Below are 12993 nucleotides of genomic sequence, written 5' to 3'. Positions count from 1 at the left end.
CTTCCCACCAGAAAAAAAAATCTCTCCAAGTGGCTGGGCTTCATTTTATCCTTCTATTGCTTACCATTATAAAGTCCAAGATGCTCATGCTTTGTGGGGAAATCTGGCAAAATTAATTGAGGTTTAATAATTACTGTGTTTCACCAGAGTTCCTTTTAAGAGAACCAGCTCTTAATACTGCCTGTCTTTGTTCTACTCTTGAATGTCGGTCTTACTGCCCTAACTGGATTTTAAGTTCCCCGCAGGCAAGGCCCAGCTTTGAAATAGAATTTCAGAGATAGATGGAATCCAACTTCTACAGATACATAAAGAGTTCAAGAAGAATCAAAGCCAAGACGTCAAGGTCCAAATTTGTGTTCCTTTTAGCATACTGTTCCCTTGCGTTGTCACTCACACATCTGGTGTATGCATCCTCAACTCAACAAGAGTGGTGTTGCCCGCAAGGGGATGAAATTGGCTTTGGAGAGAGAAAAAATACCTTACATGTTACAATGGTTTGTGGTCTTTCAAAACTCAGTCTTACCCAACAAAATCTTATTCCTTAGGAAGAAATTTAATTTTCTCCTGGAAGGGTAGCCTGATAATTTTAAAAGGTTGAGAAAAGAATCATTGATCTAGCCGGAAGTGGAGCATAGGGTAGCACTCACACCTCACTGTGCCACCACGAAAGCTTTCCTCCTGGACTACTAACACTTGACATCTCCTACTCTCCCCACCAAAGGGCTTGTTCAAGGTATCTTGCCAGAATTCACTCACACAACAAATATATGAGTGCCTGCTATGTACTCTAAAACTAGACTAATCTTTCTACAGCAACACTCCTGTGCTGGTCCTATACCGTTCGAAAACATCCAGTGGCTTCCCCTGACTTTAAAATGAAGTTCCCACTAGTGAGCCTGACACTCAAAGCCCTGTGAAAGCTGACCTGACTGGGCTCTGCAGTCCTCGCTCCTCGGTAAACCCTCTGCTCTAAGAGGACCATCGCCTATCTTCTGAACACTTCATGGTGTTCCTTCTTGGAGCCTTTCCTTCTCGTCACAATCGTTCCTACCTCCAAAGCTGCGAATGGCAACCTGCGCCCCCTGCCTATCTTTGAAACTGTTTCTTTGTTTGGTTTTACTTTTATGCTTTATCCCGCCATGAGCATCATCCACTGACATTCTATTAAGGGACTCATATGCTCTTTCCAATCCACAGAACAACTGCATCCCTGGGTTGGCCAACTTAGTGTATTTTGAGAAGTAATTTTCACTATGACTACCTGTATGCTTCTGCAGCCATTCATTAATTCATTTATGAATTAATTCATCACCTGCTATGAACTGTCCTCATACGAGATCCTGGGGACAGGACGAGGTCTCTGCCCTCTATTAACTCACAATCTAAAGGGAAAGACAGTTGAATTACAGTGCTGTGCAGAGTGTCGTAGAGGTTTGGAAGAACGGTGAGAGCGGGGAGTGCCTAACTCTGATTTCACACACAGAGAAGAGAGAAAGCATTCCAGGCAGAGGAAACAGTGGTGCAAGGCCTGGAACAGCAAAAGCAGTTGGCGTATTTGAGGAACTGGGTGAAACGATGCAGCTGGGGTCTGGACTTCAGCACTGCTTAGATGTGCTTAACGGGCATACGAATCACCTAGGGGCTTCTTAAGATGCAGACTCTGATTGAGCAGGTCTGGGGTGGGCCCGAGGTTCTGCATTTCTAGCAAGCTCCCTTGAGTAGCGGAGGCTTACAGGACACCGATCTGGGAGGACTAAGGTGATTTCGGGCGGGTATCCTCTTCCGCTTTCCTTCACAAAAGACATGAACACTGTTTAGAGTGAATGTCTCCTTCAAGGAAAATAGAATGTGATGCACCTTCTATTCCATAGGCATAGGGATATATGTCTGTGTGGCTTAGGTTCCAGGACAGATGTAATATTTATTTTTGGCCTTTATATCTATTTCCTGCATCCCAAATTCCCACCATTGACTAGATGATTGGTCATAAGGAAGTCACCACCCACAGCAACCACACAAGACTCTTCAAGACTCCTTCACCAAGAATATGAATGACAGCTCCAGAGACCCCAGACTAGTAGGTGGTGACAGCGACGTGCAATGTTACCTTTAACCTTCCAACAAGGGGTATCTTGATTTGATTTATACTGAATTTATTGATTCAGGCTCTATTAACCTGAAATGGGTGATAATTTCAATAGTTAATGTTTATTTCCCAAATCATTCCTTAATAAATAGGGCAAGTTTGATAATACAGTTGTGATTGTAAGATGATTAAAGCATTTTAAAAGATTCCAAGTAAACTCACATGGCTTTAGAAACATTCATATAAATAATCATCCACTCTTTAGAAGTAATTGTGTAACTTGTTTATTTTCAAAAAGCTCTAACGGACAAGGCCACTGGTTTACCTCCAGGGCTGTGAGAGAACAACAACAACAGCGACAGCAAATAGCTATACATTTGTAACGTGAAGAATCAAAAACTTAAAAACAGTTTTTAAAAAATCACATTATTGAATTTGGTCAAAATGCATCCATTACAGGAAGGCCCTGTATCCAAATATAAAATGACAAGCCTTGAACTCTGCTGTGAAGTCTATTTCGAGCTAGGGTTGAGAAGAATTCAGAAATGGAAGGACAACCCTCCCTTAGGGGACACTAATGCATTTGAAGAGCATCTAGAAAGACAAAGTGTGGGGAAAGGAAAAGCTATTTGCTTATTACAGAAGGCTATGTTTAGCTTAATCTGAAGCATGTCACTTTTGCCCACAGAGGCATTTTTGTTACACTCCATTATATTAATCTTCAGAATATTTGTGACAAATTTTTGTGAAATAATTCAATGTTCTGAGATTATCATCACAATTAGTTTACCTGTTTATACATCCAGGTGCCCATTAAATTTTAAAAAATTAATCCCTTGGGTTTTACGAGTAGATTAACAAAACACTGAAGTACATTTAGGTTGAAGTGACGTCATTCTGGTAACTGCTAAGGTATTTTAACTTTTAATATAACTGTATTGACTTATTTTATACAACTGAAGAGCCTTTCTTTTCAGAACTATAATTTTTTATAGATGACTTTTCCTTTAGCTATAACACATTCGATTAATTCGTGATGGCCTCCAAACTGGTAAATCGAAGGCTCCCATCTAGAAAGAAATCAAACATTACTTCAATGCAGATGAGTCAAAATGATCACTGTCATTAAATGCAAATTTAAAACTATATTCTCTAAAAATTTCTTTACACCTAGTCATTGATATTGGGCTTTTTATAAATGGCATATTACTAATAGTCCATAATAAATCAAATAATGTTTAATGATATTAAGTATTTGATCTTAAAATATTTGATTCAATTAAATGATGCACAAACGGTAACATCAGCATTATTTTCAATAGAGAGTGACTTATGACCAGAGAATAGAATTATAGAGCCCCTCTCTTCTGTTTAACTGAAGTCCAAGGACTGTGACAGGATCCAAGATGTAGAACAGTAAGACTCAGACTATAATAGTGGAGGCCCAGGTGGCAGCGGACAGAGTGTGAGTATTAAGAAACCAGAGCGGGAAAACCAAAGTAAGAAATTTGGGATCCAATAGGGATGAGAAGTCAGAGAGGTAATGAATTAGAACCAGGATGACAAACTGGAATTGAAACAGGCGTGGCCCAGTATAAACACGAGGTCAGAAGCCAGGCAGAAAAACAAAAACCCATGCCAGAAGGCACAAGTCCAAAGTTCAAGTAAACAGAGTAGAAGCCTGGAGCTCTATAAAGGATGTAAGATGAATGAAGAGACCAGAAAACTTAGCCTACCCTGTAGTTTATATAGGGAGACTTAATAGTTATAAAGCAGTGAAGACAGAGGGCACTGGATAGCTTCTGAGCCTACACAGATGCTGACACTAATAATTAGTGGAAAAGGATTTTAAACCCAGTCTACATAGTACAATGGGCATAAAATAAAATAGCTCAGTTGGGAGAACACTCACCTGGATGAATTGATGACAATGAGATCTCCCTGTTTACCAACTTCCAAAGATCCATGTGTGTGAGACTGTCCCAATGCATCAGCTGCACTGATGGTGGCAGCGGCCAAGGCCTCAGGCATGGACATTCTCATGTTTGCATAGGCCAGATGCGTGACCATTGGCTAAGGTGGGAAGAGAAAAGCGTTGGAGGAAAATAACAAAAGGGTAACTGCTACTTAGGTCATTTCTCAACGCAGCACAATAAATAATGGTGGTTAAAAGAATGGGTGAAAATGACTAAATTGGCATGGGAAATTTTTAATTTATGCATTAAGGTTCTTACGCTTTAGAAAAGATACCTTTAGTAGAGGGATTGCCCCATGCGTATTTACTATTCGTTTACATTTCAAGACCACGTACTGTATAAAATGAAGCTTTCTCCATGCGCTTACTAAATCTTCTTTGAGCTTGTGCTATTCTCCAGGAGGGGAAACGGGTCATAGTAAAACCACAATGCCCAGGGCTGAATCATCAAATTATGCAAATAGGACCTTTTCTCCTTTCTCTGTGCCTGGAGGCATGTATATGGCACAGAACTATCCAATTACACTACTAGCTATACCTCTTTTTCTTGTTTCACAGGAAAATATTTTTAATGGAAATATTTTACAACTATTTATATGCTTGGTAGAAGTTTGACACTCTGCTCAGAAAGGCACATCAAAAATAATGACCGCTGAAAAACAATAGGCATTAGGATTGAAATCACTGCCTAGAGCAACTATTACGCCTTCATCTAACATCTTCCTGGCTGGAGGTTGCTTCAGTCTAAGAGAAGGAAAAACAGACATCAGTCTCCGAAATTGGAGCTTTTACAGAATAGATGTTCAGAATGGAAGAAGACTTAAGATATCTAACCGCTTTGTCTTCTGGAAGAAGAAACAGAAACTCAAGGTGAAGTGATTAGTTGATTGATATTTCCTGGTTGCCGTCTATATTGTGTCCACTCTTAAAATTAAGACAATAGTAATAATAATAGAAATGTATGAATTTATGTATAAAATCATGATGCGTTTGAAAAAAGCACCGAAACACTTCTTTCTTCTCCCTTATAACAATTAGTCAAAGCCTTGGCTTTTCAATCCCTAAAGCAGGGTTTCTCAGCCTTCCTTAGCACATTTCATTTCTTGAGCTGGATAATTCTTTGTCGTAGGTTGTTTTAGCAGCATCCCTGCCTTCTATCCTCTAGATGTCAGTAGCACCCCTTAGTTGTGACAAAGATGTTTCCAGACATTGATAAATGTCCCCTGAGGGGTGCAAGAGCACCCCAAGGTTGGTAAGCACTGTCCTAAGGCCATAGCTGCAGGACCAAGCCTGAAGACCATGTATCCCAACCACACGGAAAGCACTTCGTCCTAAGAAAATAAACTGTCTCTTGAATGCTGGCCTCCCTGACCATGGACTCAGTGGCTGTCACAGAAGTGGTATGATGGAGTCAGAAGACCACAGGTCTCATATTTGGTGGAATTAGAGCAATGGCAGTTATCAAAGATGGACTAGGTGTATTTGATCCATAGAGGGCATACAGCAAAATTCCTGGGGAGAATTTACAAAATATACTTCGTTTCCTCTCTCTTCCCACCCCCAGGACTTTTGAGGATTCTGGAACACAATTATAATACCTACTCCCATCCTCTTAGAAAACAGCTCATGCAGATTCCGAATACTGTTAAATATCCGTAACATCTTATACGTGGTTTTTAAAGTATAAAGCCTATTTTATTATTTTCTAATTATAAAAGTAATGCATACTGATGTTTTTAATTGGGAAATTCCAAAAACTAGGAAAAAAAGAGGAAGAAAGTGCCACCTCCCCAATAAGCCCTCTATTCAAAGTCAGTTTGGGTCTAAGTTCCTTCCTCAGGATAATTCTTTTATAAACATCATTCCAGAAATGGCATCTTCCATGAGCTAAGTTTTCTTGAAATAATAGTTGGGCATCTTAGAAGTCTGTGTCTTCACTGTACTTGCAGCTCTTGTGTGGAGGTGAGAATGACCTCACCTCAGCATGTAGGCAGTGGTAGGCAGAAGGAGAGCTGAGCATCTGGCCGTTACCATGGCAGCAATGCCTTCATCGCTCACGTCTTCCAGGTGACTGATTGCCTGGCCTCCCCATTCAGCCCCAAGCTAAGCAGAGCAGAGAGAGAAGTTTGACAAACGGCAACAACACATCGGTACAGCACTATAAAATTATTTTTCCTGCAAAAATAAACATCGCTCTATTATTAAGATTTCTTGCCGCTACCTCTCATAAACACAAGCCCCAAAATACATAAAGGGTTTGTAATAAAAACTCATTTGAAAATTAGGTATTATGCTGCTTCAAAAACTATTCTTAAACACAAATGCTTCCTGGTACTCTTTAGACACTTGCTAAAAAAACAAACAAACAAACAAACAAACAAAAAACCATTTTATGACTCTTATCGACCAGAATAAAACATTGAATAATATTGGTAATAAAATCTATTATAGCATCATAAAATCGGAATAAAAAAGGCACCTTGGAATGCCAAAGTTTGTTAAGAAACCAACTTCTAAAATGTGGAACCATCTGTATAATTTGAGTATACTGCTCAAGCTTGATTTCTCTCCAGATGAAAAGTTTAGGCTAGGTTGATAGAAGAAAACCAAGGGGAGGCCATGCTATGATGATGATCATGGAACCATGCGTTAAAGTGGATTTCTTCTCAGCTTGATAAATCATCACGTGTGCACACACACATGTACACACACACAGAGCGCCCTGAGCTAAAAGCCGATATGTTAAGGAAACATATTCTAGGGAAAGGAGAATAAACAATATTTGGCACTACACCATGGCCCAGGGAGGCTGCAGTGCCCCCCGCCAGGGCAAGGAAGAGCTGGCCTCTCGACAGCAGCTGGCTCAAATCTAAGAGTGTTCTTACACTGGGGTTCTTACACTGGGAGCCTATGGACAGACTATGCTCCCCCAAGGGAGTTACTTTCTGACCTTGGAATCACCCTCATTTTTCCGAACTTGATTTGCTCATTCTGGATAATGACCTCTATTGATTTAATTCACCAGTCGCTCTCTATGACCAAAAGTATCTGGTTGATCGCTCAGTTCACATTCATTTAACAAACATTCAACAAATATTTACCTCCCAAAGGTGCTGTGCTAACCTCTAGGATAGATCTGTATAAGATGCGGTTTATAGTCCAGGAAGAATCATAGAGGTAATTTTAATACAGTGGGATAAGTACAGCGAGGAGCTATAACCCACTCTTAGAGAGGTTTGGGAAGGACCAACATGTAGCTAAGAGGAAACAGGGAAGGGAATTAGAGTTGGCCAGACAAGGGGGAGTGTTCAGATTAGAGAAACAGCACGTGCAGGGGCATGAGGTAGTCGGTGTACTGGAAGTAGTTTATTGTGGCTGGTTTACGGTAGACAGGGTCGGGGAGGTAAAAATGGGGAGGTAAGAGAGAGGAAGATAGAGAGGTAAGCAAGGATCCTGGCGAGCCTGCATGTATGGAGTTTGGAATTCGTTCTATGAGCAATGGTAAGCTTTTAAGTGGTATTAAGCAAAGGACGAGGATAACATGTACCAAGGGATGGATTAAAGGAACAGATTAAACTGGAGGCAAGGTTGGAGGCAAGAACAATTATAAGTCCAAGTGAGAGCTGACGGTGGCTGGAACTAGACAGTGGGGTGAAGAGAAGCAGGTCTAGGGATATTTAGGAGGAGAATTGAGAGGACTTGCTGGTTGGTTGAAATGTGATAGGTGAAGGGGAGGGAGGAGTCAAATGAGATTTTGACAATAGATAATGGCGTCGTCTACTGGGGCAGGAAACACGGGACATGATTTGGAAGTGTATTAAAGGGCCAAGTAGAACATATCGTGGCTGAGACACATAGAGGATATTTACATCTGCATTTATGCACCAAGGGGAGTCGTTTATTTAGCTCCAGGGCTTAGAGGAGAGACATCTAGACTCACTTCTACAGCATTTTGTCTGTCTTATTCATCGATGGATTTTCAGTGCCCAGAACAGTGCCTGGCACACAGTAGACACTCAAATATTTCTTGAAAGCCTGAATAAATGAATCTGGACAAGATACACATTAGGTCTGAAAATTGTGTTGTGGTTTTTAATGGTATGTTCCACTAAAATACATCTGGATGATGCCACAGAAAGACCCTAGAAGCTGCATGCGACGTTAAGAGACTCTGCTAATATGGTTAATCTGTAACCCTATATCTTTTCCACCCTGAAGAATCCTTCTGGTGGAATCAAGATCAAAGACACCCTTCTCACAGAACACCTCTCTATTGTCAACGTGAATTTGCCCATTTCTGCCAAGTGCCTTCAGCTTTGGCAGGTGGCTATTGATGATGTCATCAGCAGCTTCAGTAGCAGTTTTTCCTCTGAGAGAAGAAAATGAGATTACCATGGGCAAATATATATTTTTTAATGGCGAAGGGGGTTTTGGGCACTTGGAGAACCTGAGAAACAGTAGGTAAATGACCTCAGGCCTCAGAAAGACAGAGAAAGAATCACAGCTATAACTCAGGACTCAACAATTGGAACATGCCTCCATAGCAGAGGTATTGACATGCCTTCTGTATGCCTTGACCCTGTACACAGAGACTCAAATGGCTCATCCATTCTGGCACGCTGGTATTGCCTTAGGGAACACCAGCAAAGCCCTCTGGCTAGCAAAAATGAATCTATGTGTCAAGGACACCTAGAGGGCATCTTGGATGCTTCCCTGACAACCCAACTATGGACTCCTTACCTGGGACCCAGCTATTAACTTGCCTTTTTCTTCCTTCACCCTGTTTCTAGAAGCATCTGCCTAAGGCTTCCAATCTCACCAGTTGGGGACATGGGAGAAGAAGATAGCAGGAGACCCCAAAATTCTCACTAAGATTCTGGAGTAGTAATAGGTTAGAAAGGCTGGGCTTTGGAAGTCAGATGTACACAGAGCTCTACCACTTGCTGGCTACACAACTCTTTGGACACATTATTTAGATGTCATTTGGCATACTCTGAGCCTCAGGCTTTTTCACTGGGGATCTAGATGCAGACCTCAGAGGCTTATTGACAGATAGAGAAAATTTCTGTAAAACTTCAGCCTTGTATTTAGTACATAGAATCCTCTCATTCAGCAGAAACCATTTGGGTGGGTAGATAGAGGTGAGCTAGGAAGACACAGGCACTTACATATGTTGTTTTTAATTCTCAAGACAACTATATAGAACAAGATGTTATTTAGCTGTTTTACAGATGAATAATTCATGTTCAAAAAGTTAAGTGATACCCTTAGAATCACCGAGCTGAAAGTAGCTAAGCTGGATTCAAACCCAGGTATTGCTCCAAAGCCTGAGACTTTTCTACCATGCAACATTTTTCCTAAGGGGGGGGGGGGGGGGGAGTAGACAATCATATACCTTACATTCCTGAAAAAAAAATCTGCTTTCTATAGACAGGTCGTCCCAAAAGTCTTAGTGCAGCTTTAAGATTTAATTTGTTCAGAAGTATAAATGTTTAAAATATTCAATAACATCATTGGAAATATTAATGTTTCTTTCTACTTAATTAGTTTTGTGAATTTTTAATAAATTTTAGTGATAATTTTTTAGTTCCTCTGAAGATAGTAAACACAAAATAACCATTAAAATTTTATTTTTCGAAGTTCACAAAACTAAGTATATTTAATATATGTATATAAATTATGTTCAAAGAATTTTTGTATGCTTGTAGCATTTATGTATCTAAAGTACCAAAGCTTAAAATTGCACTAAGACTTTGGAGAAGCCCTTTGAAGTTTCCAAGTCCTGGATTTCTTGTGGACGTTTTAGTTCTGGAACTGCGGGCCTTCCGGTCTAGAAATTCCAGGACAGATAAGATGCAGGTGCAAAAGGGAACAGAACTCTACAATAAAACCATGCAAGAGAAACTTTGTAGATAAAGGAGAATGCTTAAAACACACACACACATTTGCAACAATAAAACAAAAATGTTTGTGGTTAGGAAAGCAAACATGAACAAAAATAAAAAACTGTTCTGAGTCCTCCAGACTTCAAGATTTGATCATCTCTTCCAGGGTGTTACTCTTAATCTCTGAAGTGCTTAAATGCTTCATGAGAAACTATTTAGATTAATATCAGTCATTTTAAAGGACCTACAAAGGGACATTTCTCTTTGTTAACCAAAAGAGTTTCTTCTTTCTTCAAAGGAAGAAGAACATCTCTTCTTCCTTCATTGTTAATGGTTAATGGACTAACAGACTGATGGCTGTGGTGGGAATCGCCTTCCTAAAGCCATGTGGGTGAGATGACTGACCATTAGAATCAGAACACTTCCCCAAAGGCTTCTATTGGTTTTTCTGCAAAAGCTGCAGTGCTGAGGCACCTCCAGCCCCTGGAGAACGCAGCCCCCTCTTAGGCGCACACGGCGCCTTCTTCGTTCTCAATGACCGAGTTAAACCCTGGTCCCCCCTGCTGAGGTAACTTTGGCACTGAGTGAGCCCCGCAGTAAGCTGCTAAGATGCCGATGTCCAGCTCCCGCCGGACGCGCTCAATGACCCGCAGCATCTTGAGCTCAGTCTCCAGGTCGAGGCCATAACCGCTCTTGCACCCCACCAGAGTGGTCCCCGCCGTCATCATGCACTTTAGCCGCTGCTGGAAGATGCTGAACAGCATTTCCTCCGAGGCTTGGCGCTTGCGCTCCACGGTGAAGTTGATCTCTCCTCCAGCCTCGTGAATTTCCATGTACGTGGCGCCTGCCAACTGAACACGTCGCTCACCCTTAGGCCCTGGCAAATGCGGGGAGACTGCAGGTAGGTCTACAGAATTTACCTGCAGGGATGATACACCAAATGATTCACAATCCATATGCCAGGGCACCAGCCAGTCAGAAAGGATGCTGAGGCCTGTAGTCCCGGAGCCGCTACTTCTGCCCTGTAGTGGAGACTTGGGTGAAAGGGCGGAGGAAGGGGCGGTCCTAGGAAGAAACTGGGGTAGAAGAAACGGGAGATGTGGTGGGAACTTTGGGTTTCAGGGCAGCAGCAATATACCAACCGGTACAGAAAGATTTCAGTATTTTAACAACCCAGTGACCCCATGTGTATCAGTTAGGTCTCTGCCTCTCACTCAGCGCTTTGGAGAAAACAAAGGTTAGGCAATTCCAGAATCCACTGCAGTTATCCAAATCTGCACTAAAGAGACTCAAGGGGATTTCATCTTCTAAGTATTCGGCCAGAGAGTTTGGGGCCTGACCTTGGTCACTCATGCAAATAAAGAGGCTCTTTCTGGGATCCTACTGGGCTCCTGGTACTCGGTGAAAACACAGTCTGCCCTCCTAGGGGTCTCCCGCGCAAGCGCCAGAGAGCCAGAGTTCGGGTGTTGCCATGGTGAGCTGGTGAACTCCCTCAACACCCTTCCCTCTGTGGACCTCACTTCCTGCATCTACATAATGAGAGAACTGTACTGCAGATCTCTAAGTTGTTTTTTGGCTCTGAAATTCTGTGATTTAATGAAGTCTTTAAAAAAGCTCTAATTTGTTAAAGAAGATACACAATATCTGAAGAAATTTTTTTCTTTTTCTGAAATAACCCAATTTAGCTGTTAGGATATAAGCTTTTTTAGAAACAATCTGAAGGAAAGATATCAAGGAAACTCAAGTGCATATGACTAAGTAAAAAAAGCCAACCTGAAAAAGCTACATACTGTATGATTCCAACTATATGACATTCTGGAAAACGCAAAATTATAGAGATGGTAAAAAGACCAGTCGTTGCCAGGGGTTGGGGAAAGAGGGGGATGAATAGGCAGAGCACAGAGGATTTTTAGGGCAATGATATTTCCACGATACTACAATGGTGGGTATGTGTCTTTATACACTTGTCCAAACCCATAGAATATACAACACGAAGACTGAACGGCAATGTAATGATGTATCAGTGTAGGTTCATCCATTATAACAAATGTACCACTTTGGTGGGAGATGTTGAAAATGGGGGAGGCTGTGAGCGGGAACAGTGGTACATGGAAAATCCCTGTGGCTTCTCTCGGTTTTGTTGTGAACTTAAAACTGCTCTGAAAAATAAAGGCTACTAAAAACAAACAATATGAAAATGGCTCCCACCAGGAACTTGAAGGTTTACTATGACTAGTTAATGACTTACACAGACTACATTTTTATGTTTCTTAATAAGTCTTATTTTTCTGGAAAAAAAAAAAGAGAACAATGTAAGACATTTATTTTTGTAATTTGTAATATATTTTTCCAAGTTTGATCCCCAAGTGGTGATTTTTCAAACAGTTTCCTGGGGCACTTTCCAAGGCTACCAGGGGTAGTGGGATGGAATGGGGAGAAGGGGAAGAGAGGAGAAATTAGTGCGCAAGGCAACTCAGTTCTGTTAAAAGGACGATTCTACAGCTAAAAAAAATTTAGAAAACTATTATACCTAAAATGATTGCCAGCCCTGTGCATAGTATAAAGATTGGGGGTAGTTATAAATTAGTTTTGCTCTGATTTATTTTCTAGTCCATGCCAGTTAAAACATCCATTAAAAAGACATGTAGGCATATGTTGCAAAACCTGACAAACTCTTTAGAAAAAGACCTGTCTACATCTGTGCTTCATTTTGAGTTGCCATCATTCATTGCAGTTACCTTCATTGCAAACTTGTGCAGTCTTTCACCGGCCCATACTGGATGTGTGTGTCCATCCACCAAACCTGTAATCAATAAATCAAATCATTTTTAAAGTTAAGAACCAGAAAGCTTTTAGATGGCTGGCAGACTATACCATCCACTCTTATAAAAGCGTGGTGGTAGTCAGCCATCCTGCAGGACATGAAGAAGGAAGAATTTGTCTCTATGGTTCTCTCGACAGAGAAGAAACAAAAGGCCTCTGCATAGTTGGTCTAGAAGGTTCTAAAGGAGGAGGGTGACTCGATGTGATGAAAATATTCCTTAAAA

At 41.1% G+C, this 12993-nt stretch overlaps 1 protein-coding gene across 1 annotated transcript in view; it reads right to left on the bottom strand.

Moving 5' to 3' along the window:
• Positions 1-2370: 2370 nt before the first annotated feature.
• The window catches only part of AMDHD1 (amidohydrolase domain containing 1), a gene marked incomplete at its 5' end in the record, with an annotated part of 13483 nt that continues 2860 nt past the window's right edge, over positions 2371-12993 (bottom strand). Inside the window, 7 exons of the mRNA XM_011365946.2 lie at positions 2371-3156; positions 3999-4159; positions 4712-4805; positions 6040-6164; positions 8232-8430; positions 10520-10797; positions 12685-12752. Of these exons, the coding sequence (XP_011364248.2) occupies positions 3066-3156; positions 3999-4159; positions 4712-4805; positions 6040-6164; positions 8232-8430; positions 10520-10797; positions 12685-12752 (1016 nt within the window). The remainder of the gene's footprint in view (positions 3157-3998; positions 4160-4711; positions 4806-6039; positions 6165-8231; positions 8431-10519; positions 10798-12684; positions 12753-12993) is intronic.

This window comes from Pteropus vampyrus, unplaced genomic scaffold, assembly GCF_000151845.1.
Source record: "Pteropus vampyrus isolate Shadow unplaced genomic scaffold, Pvam_2.0 Scaffold116, whole genome shotgun sequence".
Taxonomy (NCBI): Eukaryota; Metazoa; Chordata; class Mammalia; order Chiroptera; family Pteropodidae; genus Pteropus; species Pteropus vampyrus.
Note: the sequence above shows the minus strand (reverse complement) of the source record. Positions and strands in the feature narration are given on the sequence as shown.